Raw genomic sequence first — 19,419 nt, 5'->3', positions numbered from 1 at the left:
GCAGTCAGGGCACCCACAACCAACCCCCACAAGAACTAACTCCTTCCCTCCCACTGGAACAGGGCACCGTTGACAGACCCCAAAATTGTACCTGGGGCAAGAGAAGCAAAAAAGGCAAGGGGATCACCGCGGGCCTCTCCCCATCTTTTCAGGGCTCCAGAAGGGACTAACCGGGGGGAAAGGCTTGTTCCCTTTAAAAGGCATCTAGGCTGGCAGAAGTGGGAGGGTTCCACTGCTGGCAATGACTGCTGGTGACAAACAGAAATGATCATAAGGAGAGAGAAGGGCTGGAGATGCAATCGGGGGTCCCAAGGAAGGGGAGGAAGGGGAGCCTGAGGGAAAGGGAAAACATACTTCAATATCAACCCCTGAGAGCCCAGAAAAGCAAGACCAATACCCAGCCTTAGGCCAGGCCAGGGATGGTTTTGTGGGGAGGATGGTGACGAGGAAAAAAGGAGCAGCAGGGAACCCCCCGCCTTCACCAACCCCACATGAGGGACCGCAGAGGGGAGACACTATTTCCATTTCCCCCATACAAACGGGAGTTCAGTTGCATATTCAGCCCTCCTTGCTCGGCTCCCACCCTGCATAAAGTCACCTTGAAAGTAGAAACCCTGCCTTCAAAGGCAGCCACCAGAGAACGGCAGAGCCACCGGCCCAGAGACTCTGGAGGTAACAGCGACAACAGTAGTCCTGGCTACTCCAGCCATACCCACACCTGAGTGCCAGCCCCCAAGGCTCTGGGAAAATGTCCTCCGGCCACGTTTCAAACCCTCTGAGGAGAGAGGTGTGTAAAGCCAAGCAAACGTTAAATTGCTCCATTGAGAGAAGAGCCTGGGACAGAGATAGCTTGCAGGGCAGGGGTGCAAGGGGAGAGGAGGGTCAACCGGGCAAGATTAGGAGGGTGTGGGTGGCGGGGAGAAGGGAGCAGGGGTCAAAGCAGGCTTCAGTCAGGTCTGAAAATCCATCCCACCTTTTCTTCCCAACAGAGATGACTCTGGGCCGTTATGCTCAAGGCTTTGTTGAACCTAAACCAGAAACAGCCATAACCTTTCAGGGCTGTTTTCCTAATTATTAAGGGCTAGCACCACTGTCAGACGAGACCCTTTTCAGTTCCTGTTGGGCACTAACTACATGGCACACATCTCGCTTAGATCCCAGTCCCTGCAGACTTCCCATAGCACCCCAAGACTGCCTTCATTCCAGCCAAGGTCTCCCCCAAACACACCATGTGAGAAATACCAGCCCTGACCTGAAACTCCTACTCATCCCCCAAGCCCTGGCACAAAGGTCACTGCCTCTGGGAAGCCTTCCCTTATTCCCCCAGGAAGTTTTTCATTCTGGCCTCTAGGCTCCCACGGGACCTGTACACGCCACCCGACAGCACTTACCACCAATATCCCATGACTACTGGTTTGCTCTGATTGAGTTTAATAAATGTTTAGTGAATGAAGGCATGAATGGGTACAAGAAAGGAAGCAGCAAGCAAGCAAACAGAGGGATTTAGCTGGAGGCTTGTCTAGAGTTGGCCACCTGAGGCCAGCATAAAGCCCCTGTCCCCAGTTTCTACAGTCCTCAGCTACATCTGATGGCGCCGGGCAGGCTTCTCAAACATAACTTTAAGAGTTAACCCCCAGATGCAGCTTTACACCCGAAATGTCGAAGTTCTACAGGTGGTCAAGGGCTAAGGAAGATGGTTTTTAAAGAAGGTGAGATCACATTTTGGAAATCAGCTATAGCATGGCCTGGGCTGTAGTGGGAAGGTGACAGCAATGGGTAGATGAGATCAGAAGTGACAACATTTAAAAAAGGTCCTCTTAACCACTTGGCATATTTGGTAATCTAACGTCCCAAGAAAGGTACATAAGGAGGGAAAATCAGGTTTGGGCCTACTTCCTGGTCCTTTTTCACAGGGGATTTAGAATAGACAGTAAACTAAGGTAACTTGTTCATTGATTTTTTTGAAGGCTCTAGTCCAGATCTCTACATCAAAGTCTCAACTGCTTATAACTAGTTGCCAATGAATACTCAAGCAAATCAATACCAGCGCTCTGCCTTCTCCAGATCATCTCTTAGTTATTATCTAAGGACACACCTCATATGCAAAGGAAAATACCTTTCTCGTACAGATCTGAGAAGAATTTTGTCTTACTTTCCTTGATCTTGATTTTTATATTCTAAAATTAAATTCCTTTTAAGTCCATCTCTAACTTGTTCCTCAGGATACATAGCATTAAACCATCAGGAGCTAATGGCTTTAAAAAAAAATAGAAAGGTCTATTCTCCTAACCTGAACCTCACACAAGTACATACTTCTCCAGTTAAGAAGAAAGTACATACACACAAAGATGTCCATTCCTTTTCCCTTCAATATTACCAACACTCTCCCACATGCACACACACCCATGCACACACTTCCAAGATTTCCCCAAGGAAATGCAAGATCTTGAATCCCAGGAAAAGCCATATCGTTCTGTGTTCTAGGTGACTGATTTGATGTATTTGGATTTCAACAGTCTATATCTTGAAAGCAGCAAGCATGGGGGAGCCATACCTTCTCTAAAAATGGGAGAGGCATTGCAACCATCACACACAGCTCTTTGGCCAAGGGTTATGAAAATCAAATATAGAATCTGAAGGCCATTTTGAGTTCTTTTCATATGGGGCATGATCAGGAAATGGAACAGCCTGGTCAACCCAGTATTTTGGTGAACAGAAAACTGAAAACACACGCATATCAGGCAAGCATCACCAACTCTCAATTTCATACTAAAACTACGTTAAGCAGTTTGATCCTCCTTTGATACTTCATAAGGATCTCACTGCGAATCATTAGCCTCGTGAGGCAGGAAAGTGCTGATCACCAGAATACCCACTAACAGTTTCCAGTATAAAGCTGAATGACAAAATCGCCTTTCTTCCAGGCTTAGATCAAGGACCAAAAATATCTTACACGTATCCTTGAGCACAGAACATGGATGCAGCAAATAAAACTTGCAATTGCCTGAGCTTCCCTTTAATCCACAATCTGACAGTTCTTAATGAGTAAACAAATACTAGTTGGCAAAAGGTCATCTGTTGGCCTCCTCACTTTCATCTGAACAGGGACGGCATGGCAGAGCACTCACACAGCCCCAGCCCCAACCCCAGCCCATCTCAGGAAAATTAGAAAACAACCAGCAGCCTCCTCCCCAGGGTCCCCCCTCAGGCCCTGCTGCAGCTACCTCGCTAGGGAGCAGGCACTGCTCACCGGAAGCCGGCAACGGCTACCTTCCCAGCCTCCTCACCTCTCCTCGTTGATGCCACACATGCGAATCCGGTCAGAACTGGTCCAGTTGTGCACGCCGCTGTAGAGCGGTGCTGTAGAGATCATGACAGCCACTCACCACCAGCTAGGACCTGCTGTGGCCACTCCCCCTGGGGAAAAAGAACTCCCAAAAATCAAAACTTGTAACACGGACAGCTGCTTTAACCACCATTTATGCGGAAACATTTAAATAAATAAGGTAATTAGAGCACCAAAATGTTAAAGCAGACTCTCTCACAAGCCAGCCTGCTATGGAAAATTAAGGTCCAAATGGGGATGAGGGAGCACCAGCTTTCCAGGAATCCATAGGTTTCAGGATGGAGACGAGGATGCTGTTAATCACCTAGAGTGATTTTTAAATTATCTGAAAGACAGATATGCATGAGTGTTCTAGGAAATTCAATCTATTTCAGACAAGTGAGATGCCAGTATATTGTTCTACACACATTTAGCCTAACCAACTACAATTAGGGGGTCATTCCCATATAGGAACAGGGCATCGAAAGACTACTGGGGAATCTTTTTCTCGTCAACTCTCCAATCCATGAGTACTGAAATATTTGAGTGACATAACCAATTTAAGCTCTCCAGAGGAAGCACATGCTTTCTTTATAAGCCCTTCAAAAACACTCATTCTAATTTCAAGTTAGGAGTTATATAAATATAATGCATATACCTAACCTGGTTTAAAGTGCCCTTCAGATCAGATGCCATACTCCTTGCGCTCTGACCACAAACAAACAGAAAACAATGCTGCATCAAGAATCGCACATGTCTGCCCTTGTCCCTTCCTATCGGTCTGTCATCCCCATGACCTACCGCCCCCTTCACCAGCCAATGTCGGGTTCTCGCTGTTGACAACCACTGCACAGCCAATTCACCTTCCAGAGAAAATGAGACATCAAGAGAAAGAGGTTTATCCAATGAGCTTGTCTTGAGACCCTCAAACTCGAATTAACTTATTAGCTAAAAGCCTTATTCATCAACGCTCAACTGAACAAAACCCTACAGTGATCAGAATTTTATGCTGTTCTCCACTTTCCAAAGAAGTAAACCACAGTAAAATACAGTCACCTCAGGAATTTGTTTCATTTATCCTTTATACAGTTTTCAGAGATTGTCCATATTCAACACAATATCACTTACTCATTCAACAAATATGTATTGAGCACCTACTATGTGCTGGCACTGTCCTAGGTACTGGGGATTCAACAATTAACAAAAAAGACCAGAAATCTCTGCCTTCATGGAGTTTATATTCTAGTGGGATGAGATGGACAATAAACATGTTAAATGAGTCTGTGTTACAGTATGTTAGAAGGTGGTATAACACAGGCTAAGGGGCAAGGGCGATGGTGGGGGGTGGGGAGTGGAATGGGCTACAATGTGTAAGTGGGTGATCAGAGTAGGCTTTGCTGAGAAGGAGACATTTAAACATCCTGAAGGAAGCAAAGAGGCGAGCCATGTGGATGTCTGGGGAAGAGCATTCCAGGCAGAAGGAACAACCTTGCAAAGGTCCTTAAGGCATGAGGTGCCTGCTAAGATCAGAAAAGAGCCAGGAGGCCAGCGTGGCTGGCACAGAGGGAGCAGACAAGGGAGAGAGTCAGTGAGAGGAGAGCAGGGCCACATCCCCCCTTCTCTCCTTGGTCCTCATCCTACTCCTGTCCCTGTCGCATAGGATACCGCTGCCTTCGCCCCTTCCTTTGTACTTGCCCCTTTCCTGGCTTTCCGGACCCAGTGCCTGCTGGCCTATCTGGGGCCCTTCTCTCCTGCCACCCCAGAAACCTGGCCCTCGGTCTCTCCTCACCTCTGCCACCCTCTCCTATTCCCCTTCCCCTTCCCTCCCTCTTTCTCTTCCTACCCCACCCATCTCTCTGTCTCTTTCCCTTCCCCCTCCTCTCTCAATCTCTCTCTCCCATTTCTCTCTAGTTCTGCTCATCATTCCCCTCCCCCCTATTATTCTCCCAGCTCTCTGTCTCTTCCCCTCTCCTCTGCCTCTCTTCTCCTTCTCTCTCCTCTTCTGCCATGGTCCCCTCTCCTCCAACATTCTCCCCTTTCCCACCCCTCCTGCCCCTGTCCTTTCCCTCCTTTACCTCACCTTTCTTATTTCCCCTCAGTCTTCACTCTCTCCTCCCTCTCCTCCTCCTTCCCTTCCTCCCTCCCCGCTGCCCCCCCCTCCCCTCTATGCTTAGTCCTGGGCCTCAGCCTTCAGTCTCCCTCTCTTGTCCTTCTGTCTTCCTCTGTCTCTCCTCTTCCTGTCTCTCTAGCTCAAGTCAGGCTCTCACTGGCTCTCCCCAACCCCTCCGCCCCCCTCCCTCTGTGTGTGTGTGTGTCTGTGTGTGTGTGTGTGTGTGTGTCCTGACCCTCCTTTTCGCTTAGCTCAAGAGCTCCCACAGTTTCAACTCACCCCTTCGTGCGCTGATGACTCCCAAATCTGTATCTCTAGCCCTGACCTCTCTCCTTAGACCCAGACCAGAATTTCCAGCTGCCAGCAACTTGCTGTTAATTGGATGTCCACTGAGCCCCTAAAACTCAATGTGTCTCAAACCGAACTCATTATCTGTTACCATAAACCTGCTCCCCACCCCCACGCCCAGCGTGTTTCCTATCTTAGTTAATAGCACCACTATCCTCTAGCCTGGAAATTTCAGCATTCAACTCCTTCTCTCCCCCACCACCCACATGCAATCAGGAGTCAAGCCTTAATACTGCCATCTCCATCCTCTCTTTCCACCCCTCTCACCACTGCCCTGATGCAGACCCTCATCACCTCTCGACCAGAATATTACACTAGACTCTTCACTGGTCCCCCTGCCGCCAATCTCTTAATTCTACAATCAATTCATCTTCTAAAGAACCAGTTCGATCACATCACCCCCTCCCTCCTCCAAAGCCTTCAATAGCTTTCCTCGGTCTTCAGAATCAAGCCCACATTTCTTAGCACAGCATTCAGGGCCTTCCACAACCTGGTCTCAAACCTCCTGTCTAGCCTCCTCTTCAGCCACATCCTGCTATTTCCCTGCGCCCTTGACACCCCAACTCCTGACCCTTCCCTGAAGTGGCCTCTCCTGTGTCCCCTCTTCCTTTCTGTCCTCTCTCAAAGCCTAGCTTAAATGTCATCATGTCATCTCCCCAGCCCCAGCCCCTGGTCGGTTAACTCCTCCCTCTCTGGTTCTCCTCAAACATTTCATTCCCACCGCTACCACAGCACAGATTCTTAGTCCCTCTGCTGTGTGGTTAGTTGGGGATGTGGCACGTCTGTCTTGCCCCCACCCCCAGACAATCAGCTACTTACGGTAAGAAATACTGTCTTTTCTGTCTCTGGCTCTTCTGCAATATCTTATGTATAGTAAGTACTCAGTATATACGTGTTATATGGAAGTGAAACCTGGATGAGAATTGAGGTGGTGACCCTGAGAAATTACATGAAGCAAAAGAAACCTCCCTAAAAAGTATTCACCATGCTTACTATTTTAAAAAAATGTATTTCAATGAACACGCTATGTACTATCTATAGCACACCCTTCCAAGCTGCCTGATTCTAGCCCAGTTCATTGTCTTTGAGTTATTTTGCACCTTTGTAAATTGCAGGTAACTGATGGATATGCAAACTCTGTCTTGTCCCATGCAGTTTGGATTGACTTTCCTCCCCACTGTGGAAAAACCAGTTTTGCCTCCATTTGCAATTCAATTCCTTTACTCCATATAAATTTGTGCTTTTTGGACTTTTTCTTTGAACTGGCTATAACATCTGTCTGGTTCTCTTGCTGATTAAAGAGTAAAATAAAATCTTTAATACGTGTTCATTTTTACATCTATAAGAGACTCATGATTTTATCTTTTTCTGAAAGTTATCTTTAACATTCCTAAAACAGTTATGTGGGCTCACACATAATTTTAGAGAGATTTCCACAAGGGGTAAGACAAATGGGTTGACTGTCTGCGTCACATCAGGTCACCGGGATCCCACTCCCTAAACATCCCAGTTGATCAAGTTTTGACTGTTTCTTAGAGTACCTTGGAATATCCCAGTTTAGGAAACAACAGCTCAGCCTGTTGGCTGACTGGCCTGGGACAGAAATCAGAGAGGGGAATCCTGGCATTTGGAAACAGAATAACGTATAAAATATCATTACCTAGATAAGGGAGTTTTTAGACCCCTCAAATCCCCAAATAACAATAACAACAACAAGAAAAGCAAGTAAAAACCAAAATAATTACCATACAATGTGCATTTTATGACTACCTAGAGAGCAAACCTGATCCTAGGCAGCCCCACTTTCACAAGATCCTGAAGATAGAGCCATCTGCTTAAATCTCAGCCTCCCACTCTTCCACTATGATTTTGTCAGACCAACACCTCTTCTTACGTGAAGTCCTCTGCTGCTAATTAATAGTAGCCTTTGCGGAGGCGGGGAGGGGAGGGGAGGGGTAGAAAGCACAGTCAGGAGAGCACAGAGCTAAGTGGTCTACACAAGAAGCAAAGATCGGTTCTCCCGAGCCAGAGAGTAGGCAAAGGGAACTTCTAAAGAGGCACCGGTGGCGTCAATGCCCACATAGGACAGGAGGAGTCAAGATGGACAATGCACACCAATATTTCCCAAGTCAGAATCACCGAGGTGCTGGTTCAAAATAAAGATTCCTAGGTCCCAGCCCTGGAGATTCTGATCCAGTAGGCCCAGGGTTTTGTTTTGTTATTATCACATCCAATCAAATTAATAACCACTCAGCTGTACACTACGCCTCAGGAGAGGTGAGCAGAAAGGAAAAATCCTACAGACACACCACACTTGGTAGGTTTCACTGGTGTACACACTTGGGGCCCAGCTGGCTTTTGCTCGTACTGCCTGCACTCATGTGTGGTGTACAACTCTCAATCTCTCTCTCACTCCCTCTCTGATGGGAACCATCACATCAAAGGCAAAAGGCGAAGTTCCTAAAAGGAACTTGGAAGAAACCTGGTAATCTCAAGTGACCCAGGAAGCACAGGCACAGGGATACGAAATACCGCCAAGGATTTTCCCAGATGTCACAACCATGTAATTGCTAAGAAATGAACAGCTGCACGGCCCCAGAATCAAATGCTGGTCACTGCCTGGAAGGCAGCAGGACCACTGTGAGCTGTCCCCACTTTGGGGGGAAAAACTCAAAAGACACATCCAGCTCGTGGTGAGAACAAAGGAGAACACATGCTCCACCAATCCAAAGTGGTAAGTGTGGCTGAAAATATAAATAAAGAAAACTTTTTGATTTAGAAGGCACATGTACACGTAAGTAGAAGGACTGACCAAGATACAAGGGAATGAATCCAAGAGGCGGGCGGCAAAAAGCAGGTAGCCAGGCACAATCACCACACTATGAAACAGGGGAAACCAAAGAGAAATGGACTAACAGGAGAGCAATAACCTTAAAATGGTGAAAAGAGCAGCTAAGCTGAGGGCGAGCAGGTAGTAGAAGAAAAACCATGATGAGGTAGAACTCTTTCCCCAAAAAATCCAAACGGAAAAAAAAAAAAAATGCTCGAAGACAAGTGCAGGTGTGAAAGGCATAAAAGAGAAGCCCATAGCATATAACAACGAAAAAGGAAAAAAATGAAATAGGGGAACCTGAAATATTTCACCATAGTGGGCCAAACTGAAACAGTGGGGGGAAGCACTGAAGAAGACATTTTAGAAAAGTTTAGAGAGAATATGTTCTCAAAAGGGGAAGAACATCGAATTGTAGCCCAAGTTAGGGTTGGGAGAGTTGGTAATAAGGGACAGTCAGCGCTAAAATCTCAAAGGAGATTGTACAGATCGGGTAGACTTTTTTGGTTCTGTTTTGAAAGGAAGATGCCAAAACAAGCAGATTTCACAACAACGACAAGCAAAAGCATGCTCATCCTGCATGTGAGGAAGAGGAGGACATGACAGGAGGTAACAGAGCATCTATCTGACTTTTTTTTTTTTTTTTACGAAAGGAGACATTGTTAAAAACTTTTAGTTTTTACCCTTGAAAATGACCAGCCAGGGGACTTCCCTGGTGGCACGGTGGTTAAGTATCCGCCTGCCACGCAGTGGTTGAGAATCCACCTGCCAGTGCAGGGGACATGGGTTCGATCCCATGTCTGGGAAGATCCCACATGCTGCGGAGCAGCTAAGCCCATGGGCCACAACTACTAAGCCTCCGCTCTAGAGCCCATGAGCCACAACTACTGAGCCCGCGTGCTGCAACTACTGAAGCCCACGCACCTAGAGCCCGTGTTCCACAACAAGAGAAGCCACCACGATGAGAAGCCCGTGAACTGCAACGAAGAGTAGCCTCCACTCGCCGCAACCAGAGAAAAGCCCACGCGCAGCAACGAAGACCCAACGCAGCCAGAAACAATAAATAAATAAAATAATAAAATTAATAAATTTATTTTTTTAAAAAAAGAATCCACCTGCCAATGCAGGGGACACAGGTTCCATCCCTGGCCCAGGAACATCCCACATGCCGCGGATCAACTAAGCCCATGCACCACAACTACTGAGCCTGCACTCTAGAGTCCGTGGGCCACAACTACGAAGCCCGTGTGCCTAGAGCCCGTGCTCCGCAACAAGAGAAGCCACCTCAATGAGAAGCCCACGCACTGCAACAGAGTGGCCCCCGCTCGCCGCGGGGCCAGACAAAGCCCACGCGCAGGAACGAAGACCCAATGCAGCCAAAAATAAATAAATAAATAAATTTATTTAAAAATAAAAGGAAAGAAAAGAAAATGACCAGACAGGGTGTTTGTTAGTCTAGTGGACCAGTTCCCCAGAATCACGTAGGTCCTTTTGTGGCCAAAGACCCCTTATGTGCAGAACAACTGGTGCTGGCAACACATGGGATACAACTAGGACCCCTACACATAGCATGAAACCTGCCCATTTACTCCTGCTTGGACTCTGCCATCCAGACAGTAAATTAGAAACTCAAGATTAAGAAGGCCTCAGTTAAACTAAATCTGGTAGTACTCCCCCAGGACTCTTTTGGTTCACACTGTCTTGTGACCTGGAAGCAATTATGACTTTAAAAAAATGAAAGAGCCGGAAAATATTCCTCTTGAAGCCTGGCCCTGAATCTGTCCTCAAGAGGATAGGCGTGGCCAGTAGACAGTTAAAGAAGGAGGGCTGGGTCAGTGATGACTAATAAGTAAAGAAAACCAACTTTGGGACCTACTGCTCCAAAAGAAATCCAGAGCCCTGGGGAAGGCTCCCGTAAGACAGAGGTATTCGCATTCTGATTTCACAGAAGCAAAGGAAAGGCCACCCTACTACCCCACTTTGGGAAAAGCAGCATCTAAGACACCCCCAAGGAGATCCAAGTGATCACTGGCATTGAGATCCTAGGGAACGTGAAAAGGCCACGGCTTCCACCCAGTCACTGGAGTGCCCTTAGAAAGATGTCAAAATGTCTCAAAATCATTGTTTTCAATAGGAAAGTTTACACATACCCAACAAGGATAACTTTACCTGACTTTAAGTATAGAACCCTCACCACAGGTCTTACCCTCCTTGTCCCTCTGCCTCTTCCACGTGTAGGACTAGCATTCCTATTTCTCCTATTTAATTACATATCTGAAACCTCACCCCCGAATGAGGAAGTTCTTTCAACTTAAATTGTTCTAATTTAATGATTTCCCATATAAGGATATTCTAATATTCTCCTCCAGCTCTCCCCTCAATATCAATATCCCCTTTTCTTTCCCTACCATTAACCAAATACCATTCCTTGAAACTCAAGAGTCCCGTATACATGCCCCAATCACTTTGCTTCCCTTTATGCAAAACAGGTTCCTCTAACGCCATACACCACCACACACAAACATACACACACACAAAATCAACTGAAAATAATCTGCTGGGCAATTGAAAGGAGGAAGGGGCCCTTTGCACTGTTCATCCCCACCTTCTATTCTAGCACTTCCTGGTTACCCTGAGGTGTTTTTTTTTTTTTTCTATCCAAATAGTTCCACGAGTTCTACTCCAAGAGATAAGTCTTATAAAGGACACTGCATCCTGTTCCCAGATGCATTCATTCCTGTATTTACCGAGAAGGCTAAGGAGTTGTCTGCACACGGCTCTAGCACAGACACCTTCACAGACTCCTTGGGTACCTCCATGTTTGAAAACCCTGCCTTATAAACATTTATGAGACTTGGATACAAAGGAATGTTAAGTATCTGCTAAACGCATGAGAGCTTACTCATTCAAATGAATAAATGTCGTTACCTCCAAAGTAGTTACTTTGGGAAGCTAGACATTCATCTCAAAGCAGTGACCAAGGCTTGTGATCTCTTTGGAGCTCTCCCGGTGAGCATTACCACCCAAACCTTTCTCAAGCCAACTCACAGCCTCTTCAGTCTCCTCACGAGCGCTGAATCCATCCATTCAGAGTTATTTTGATGTTTTAAAACTGCCAAAACCCATTCAGAATCATCTAATCACACAACCGCAATACCCTTGAAGAACGATATACAGTTTACCGGCGGTAACGGTCGGTTTCACATCCGCAGTTGGCTGAATCCGGGGATGAGGACCTCGCGCGTGAATGAGGACCTCGCGCGCGGATGAAGATCTCGCGCGCGGATGAGGCCCTCGCGCGCGGATGGGTCCCTCGCGCGCGGATGGGTCCCTCGCGCGCGGATGAGTCCCTCGCGCGCGGATGAGGCCCTCGCGCGCGGATGAGGCCCTCGTGCGCGGATGCGAACCCCGTGCGCGGATGCGGAAGGCCGACTGTGTTCCTTCTACTCCGCCATTTTTTGTCAGGGACTTGAGCGTCCACGGATTTTCGTATCCATTTTGATATCCACGGGGGTTCCTGTAACCAATACCTCGCAGATCCCAAGGGACGGCTGTACGCTAGTACCCAAAGCCTAAACTGTGGGGGGCAAAACTTGGAGGGCATTTTCAGCCCCCACTTCTCAACCATCTGAGACATCTCACTATGTGCAGTTACTATGTCACCTGCAAAAATTTAGAATAACACAAAAGCACTTGAACAAACCAAAGGTAATCGATTTCAGCAGTGAAGTAGGCAAAAACAAAAGTTTTAATCTCTCACGTGTATTTTCATACCACCAGATCATTTTAGCTTTTCCACCCACTGCCAAGATACTTTTTTCCTATTATTCAAATAGTACTCACTTCCATTTCCTGCTGCAGGGAAATTATTTTACTCTATTTAAGGAAAATACCTCATCATAGCTTTAAACTGGACCTAGGCTCTAGGAACAAGATTTTGTACAACTTCTAGATGTCACAGATATCTAGAAAACCTAAACATGAAATTAATCAGTCCTTTTCCAAATGCAAAGCCACCTCAAAATGTCACCCAAAGTAACTAGGGTCATCCTTTGAGCACTTCTCATTTCTACTAGATCAAAAAAATGAGTTGGCTTTCCTCAATTTGGTCTTCAGCAGGACCATGTGAATATTTGGTGTGTCTTTCACACTCCAAAGTTGAATCATTGTAATCTGAGACTTCAATCCCTTTTGTGATGCTTCTGTGTCCTCTCTGCCATAAACTGTGACAGTGGTTCTCAGGTCCTCCATTTCAGTATACAACATTAATGATATGGAATTTTTCACCTACAGAGGATTCCTCCTCACCAAACTTTGGCCTTTTTAAAAAAAAACTCTCCTGGACCTCTTACACAAATACTTGGAGAGACCATATCAGCCTATTTTTTTTTCTATTCTCTCACCCCAGAATATGGGCTTAACTCATTTTATATATTTACTCATTCAAAGGTATACACACACACACACACACAATTAGCTCACAGAATTTCAAACTCTCAATATTGGCTCAACCTGCTACCAGTCTATAGGTTTCTCAAGGCTAGAAAAAATATTTTCTACTTTTAATAGTTCCTCCCAATAGTGTCTAGCATGACACAAAGCACACAATATGCGCTCGATAATTACTTGCTAAACTATGGGGAAAAACTAAAATTCCCTCTACCCCATACAGAAACCAAGAACAACCCCATGTAAAAAGCATTGGATCAGGCTTCCCTGGTGGCGCAGTGGTCAAGAATCCACCTGCCAATGCAGGGGACACGGATTCAAGCCCTGGTCTGGGAAGATCCCACATGCCATGGAGCGACTAAGCCCGCGCGCCACTACTACTGAGCCTGCACTCTAGAGCCCGCGAGCCGCAACTACCGAGCACCCGCACCTAGAGCCCGTGCTCTGCAACAAGAGAAGCCACCGCAATGAGAAGCCCACGCACCGCAACGAAGAGTAGCCCCCGCTCGCCGCAACTAAAGAAAGCCCGTGTGCAGCAACGAAGACCCAACGCAACCAAAAATAAATTAATTAGTTAATTTTTTTTTAAAGGCATTGGCTCTTTGAATTCCTTTTACTTCCCATGCTCTCTCATAAACTTTCTCTTCTTTCTTCTCCTTACTTCCATGATAAAGAAACCACAGAAATAAAATAAAATTGGGCTGGGGCAAAACAATAAAGTCAACTTCCAATTATCTGTAGCTTAGCCACAGCTAATTTTTAAACCCAGCAGACTTATGGACTGCCTTCTGCCACTTATAGTAGGATGTGTGCTCAGGGAACAACTCATTTTAATATTGCCTAAGCATAATATAAATAGGAAGGTAGATCTGCTGGGGAGGGGGACAGGTAGAGAATAATAATGCATTTCTGAAGTCAAACAGAAATTATTAATCTGGGGCTTCCCTGGTGGCGTAGTGGTTGAGAGTCCGCCTGCCGATGCAGGGGACATGGGTTCGTGCCCCAGTCCGGGAAGATCCCACATGCCGCGGAGCGGCCCGTGAGCCATGGCCGCTGGGCCTGCGCGTCCCGAGCCTGTGCTCTGCAATGGGAGAGGCCACAACGGTGAGAGGCCCACGTACCGCAAAAAAAAAACAAACAAACAAAAACAACAACAGCAACAACAAAAAAGAAATTATTAATCTTTTCACTGATCTAGTTTTAAATTGGCCTGGTATCACACTCTCCCTATATTGGCATAGCTGATTGTTGGCATCAAAGTTCACTTTGGCTGCAGAGAGGGACTATATTTTATAGCCCATCGTTTTTCTCTGCCCAAAAGTTTGGTTTGGGGATACCCAAGCTATTTGAGACGTTAATCTCTCCCATCCAATCATTGATGAACATCCTTGTCATAGAGCCATACCAGACCTGGGCTCTATCTACCAGCTCTTGTAGAACTTCCAGATGTCAGAGACAGATGGAAAGCCCAACCAGTCATAATTAAACACAGCAGCCCTTTTCAGAAAGCAATGGCTTTTTAAAATGTCACCCTGGTAAACTACGTTTGGGTCATTTCTAAAGGACGGACCAAAATGTGCCCTGAAGTTTCAACTGGATATACACCCTTCAGTTCCTGCTCTGAAATACTAAGCAGGGTTACAGCACAGCTGTTAAAGAAGCTGCCACTTCCACCTCAAAGGTGGATGCAATAATGCAGTGATGAGCCAAGCTCTTTCTTCCTACCACGTCGTAAATGCTAAATATGTACTAATACAACAGGAATATGGAGAAAGAGCACAGAGAATCAAGATATAAGGGGAGCACTCAGGAGCACTCAGGAGCTATTGATAGTTTTCTTTCTGCCATGTTTACCATAGTGTAATATAAAAAGATAATGCCATAGGACACAAATGAATAAGAAAAACTAGATTATACTATAATAATAGATGCCATTTATTGGGCACCTGCTATGGACCTGGCACTATAGATGCATCATCTTGTGTAATCCTCACAGCCCTGTGAGACCGGGATTATCATCTCCATTTTATAGATGAGAAAACTGAGGCTCAAGAAAGTTCCACACGACTAGGAAGTAGAAGAATGAGGACTGTAACCGAGGGCTGTATGTCTCCAAAGGCCTCCAGGTAATTCTGATGCAGGCTAAAGTCTGAGAACCACTGGACCACACTAACCTGTGCGTGGTACCACCAAATCACGCTGAGTAAAGCCTCGTCATAGTAAGACACCTAATCACCTCTCAGGTCCAGGTATAGAGTGCATCCACTCACTCAGGGGCTCAGAGCCACATGTAGTGCACTTCTCTATAGAACTTGGAAAAATGAAAACCTGCTTGCTCTCCTTGTCCCCGGACACCAGCATTATAACAAAACTCGACTGTACCCTTAAATGGCACTAACACTAAGATTTCTAGGCATACCTTAGCAATGAGGTAACCAAATTTTGTTTCTTAGCAGACAGTCAAAGAAGCCTAAAACACAAAACTTTGCCTGCCCCTCAGTACTCTCGATTCTTCATGGATACTTAGCTTAAGGTCTTCTTAAAATCCAAATGAAGATGTATCCTGCGTCACATACTCTCATGAATAAGCTAAAAATTACCCCATTTTACAAATAATAAATCATCTCTCTTCAAATTCATCACAATCCATTGGGCAGGGAGAATATGACCTTGACATGCAGCCTGCAGCCACTTTTTAAACAATGATTCACTTTTTAATGTTTTATGGGGAAAGGGTGGCTTCTGCTTTAAAAAAAAAAAAAAAAAAAAAAAAAGAGGGAACCAAAACAGCATATTGGAATGATGGGGATAGAAACAGAGTTAAATTTTACTCTTGACCAGAATTCAACTTTAGTTCACCAAAGAAAGTTTTCATCATAAAAGAGTGCTTTTAAGTTATGAACAGTAGGAAAGCGTATGATTTAGAAGGAGAACATTTTCTACGTTATTTTAAGGATGACCATTCAAAAACTGGCGTTAATAAAGCCTAGTTTGTATGTGAGATTATATAAAATACTGTATAGCATCCTAGTGGCCAAAAGGTAGATTACTTCTTATTACCTCCCTCTTTGGCCGGTCAGACGCTAAACCTTCTGGCAAGCAGACTCACACCCAACTGGAACTCCAGCATTAAGAAATGTCCTTTCTTTTGGAAAACTCAAAGGTCTAGGGCCTTCCTTCCCCCCTCACGGAAACATCAGTGGCTTCTCCTTTTCCCTGTCCATTTTATCCCAACAATTTCCACTTTCCCCAGCGCTCTCTCCGTTCCACTCTAGTGTTCGCTTTCCCACCCAACTCAACCACGAACTCCTCCTCTCTCAATCCCAGATGCTGGTTGACACTGGAAAACAGCTCTCTACCCTCTGAGGCCGTTCTAGTCCATCTCAAACTTAGCTCAGCCTAGAAGCAATGAACCACTCCAGCTGTCCAACCCCTGATTAGCGCCTCTCCTCCATGCCCCCACCCCACCCTCCAATTCTGGCCCAAGGCTCTCAGGCCACTGTTCTTTATCCTGTTTCATTCTGGAATTTCCATCATCCATCTCCATATATCTAGGATTCCTCCCACTTGCAGACTGGAAAAACTGGTGTATTCCCACTTTCTCCTTCTTTCAAGGCCATTCTATTTAGGACGGTTAATTCCTTCCCCCATTCAATATCCTTACTTTAGTCTAGATTTTCTAATTAATGCTTAGACTTATAAGCCCTGGATCCCAGCTAACCTCTGCTTCCTGGGCCCTCCCAGGGCAGCGACTATCAAAGGCAAGTTTTTACCTTCCCCACACCAGCTCCCAATGACATCTGAATAAACACCTTCCTCCTTTGGTTTGTTATCCCACCCTCTTTCTCTATTCTGCATTTTTCAGCCTGTATAGTATCTCTAAACTCCCTATTTCCTTATGTGTGAATATATTTCTATTTCTTCCTTCATTATCAGTTTCTCTGTAGCCCTATTTTTACCCAAGATCATCCTTCTCTCTTGCCCAAACCTTACTGATTCTAGCATGGAAGTGTAAAGAGGCTTAAAGATTCTTCAAACTTTACTTCGGAAAACATTATCCTGGAGATTTCAACGTTCCACTTTTTCCTACTTAGCCCTAACATGGAACCTGCGTGATCACCTTTCTTCCCTCTTCACTGTCCAACCAACCCACTTCTGACTTCTCTTTCTGCCTTCCTTCTTTCTAGTATTCAAATCCTTTTTTCCCATAATTCTGTTCCCCTAAAAGAATACCCTCTCTAAAACCCATAATCCAGACTCATCATGTTGAGATCCTCTGCCCACTGTACTAACCTTTTATTTCCTATGTAGTGAACTGTAGCATGAGTAAAGCAAAGAGACTGCTGGAGGAACCCCCTTTGCTTCCCAAGAAAGTTTACATCACTGAGAAAGAAAGGAATCCTCCTTCCCTCCCTATCCTCTCCTGGTAAATCAAAACAACCAGCTCTACCAGTGCCCTTGGTACAGCCACCATTTCTTATGGAAATCCCCTCCACTCTGCCCAATCCAGACTCCAACTGCAGAGCTTCCCAGGGACTTAGCTTTCCTCTGCCCTGTCCCAACAATTTGCCATCTCTTCCTTGTGGCCTCAAGAACTAGTCCTCCTTAACAGAGACATCAGAGTCCTCTCCCCTTCCTTCATCAGCAACTTCTCAGGGCCATAACAGAAAGAAACCTACCTACCTTTGCTGCAAAGCTAGCATCGGGGTCAACCCTCTTAACATCAATTTGAGTAAGGCTCTGTGCCCCATGGCCTGTGCCTCTTGTCCCCTACATCCACCCCAAGGGCAGCTGCCTCAGTTGCCATATCAAAAGATGAGACTGCCTAGCAATATCCACATAGCTTAGTCAGATGGCCATGTCCCTCCTCAACTCCATCAGCCTTCAGATTCTCTTAACTTGCATCACCAAGCCTCCTGCTCCTCCTAGCTCCCCCAGCCTTTCCTACTAACTTTGCTTCTCCATCAAAATTTTACAGGTTTCCCCCCCCCTGCATTTTGCTTCTATTTGGAGCCTCTGGATGATTCTTGGGATTAGGTTACCCCATTTAATCCCCCGGTGGAATCCTCCAAATTTCTTTCCTACATACTGTCCTCTTCAGTACTACATGGTGACATCACCATCCAATTTAAGTACCCCTAAACTCTGCTCCATTGTGCTGCCTACCATCTCTCCCCAAATAAAGCTTCCACTCTCCCAACATTCAAGGACAGGACAGGTAAACAGAAAATTAGATGACCTTTAAAGTCCCTTCCAACCTTGTAATTTTATTATCAACCTAACCTACTCCCAACCCCGAATACATACCCCATTCATTTCCCCCGAAAAACGTTTCAGCAGTGTGACTTTGAGAAATAGCCTTCTAAGTTGAAAGAACCACGGGCTAACCAGGGTAATGCAAACCTACAGTTGCACCCCCAGAAGTCTCACCAAACATTTCTGCAATTGTACTCCACCTCTGTGCCACGGGGACTGCCTCCAAACTGCCTTGAGAGTATTCCGCTGCCGCAGAAGTTACAGGGCCCCCTTCCCACACTCGCATGAAGAGCCCCTAAACCCTGGGCTAGACGCGTCCTCACCAAGGTACGCCTGTCCTTACTGTCTACTCTAGGAGACACCAAGAATAAATAAGTATCACCGCATCGACAGCTTCGTACAGCCAACATTGAAATTTTTCAAAACAATAAAACAAAACCAGAGTGCTTCCACTGGGGGGGGGCGGAATAGAAGGGCACCCCCACCGGCCTCCCAGGTTTGCAGTGTGGTTCCCTCCCGCCTTTCCCCTCTACCACGTCTTTCCCTACAACAATCTCCCGCACCTCCATAACTCGAAATCCCCAGCTGAGGTGCGGCCGGCTCCTCCCAGCCTTGCCCCGGACGTCCCTCTGGCCCAGCCTTCCTCTCGGCGGGACCCCAGCAAGGAGGGCCCCCTCCACCGTCCAGCTCACCTACGGGTCCCTTCCCGGGCCTCTGGGCACCCCCGCAGGGCTCTGTCCCGAAGCAGAACCTCGAGGAGCCAAGCCCACGAGGCCCGTCGCGGGACCCACCCCCCGCTTCCTTCTCCCAGCACCTCGTCCTCCACGCACCCGGCCCCCGGGGCTCTTCGTCGTCGTCGTCCCGGCTCGTACCGCCCCCCGTCGGGGGCTCCACCCCCCGCCTGCACCCGCCCCCAGGACGGCCCCCTCCCCACCGCGCGCCGCCGGCGCCCTCTGCCCCGGCACGGGACTCCCTTTGGCCTCCGTTCCCCGCCCAGAAGCGGCGGCGGCGGCGACGGCAACGGCTGCGGCGGCCCCAGCAGGAGCAGCAGCGGCGGCGGCGGCAGCAGCGGCAGCAGCGCCGCCCCGGCCCCGCCCCGCC

The 19,419-nt window shown here is 46.8% G+C and overlaps 1 protein-coding gene across 5 annotated transcripts in view; it reads right to left on the bottom strand.

Annotated features, from left to right (window-relative positions):
- Positions 1–19,419, bottom strand: part of BCORL1 (BCL6 corepressor like 1) — a 60,030-nt gene that overhangs the window by 37,802 nt on the left and 2,809 nt on the right. For 4 of the 5 annotated variants that reach the window (XM_028482660.1, XM_007103038.4, XM_028482661.2 and 1 more), the window contains exon 2: positions 3,288–3,417. In XM_028482660.1, the coding sequence (XP_028338461.1) occupies positions 3,288–3,373 (86 nt within the window). In that variant the 5' untranslated portion in view covers positions 3,374–3,417. Of the gene's footprint in view, positions 1–91; positions 117–3,287; positions 3,418–19,419 lie in introns of those variants that run through there. The other variant, XM_028482662.1, reaches the window with a different exon arrangement.

The sequence above is a fragment of the Physeter macrocephalus genome, chromosome 21 (assembly GCF_002837175.3).
Source record: "Physeter macrocephalus isolate SW-GA chromosome 21, ASM283717v5, whole genome shotgun sequence".
Taxonomy (NCBI): domain Eukaryota; kingdom Metazoa; phylum Chordata; class Mammalia; order Artiodactyla; family Physeteridae; genus Physeter; species Physeter macrocephalus.
Note: the sequence above shows the minus strand (reverse complement) of the source record. Positions and strands in the feature narration are given on the sequence as shown.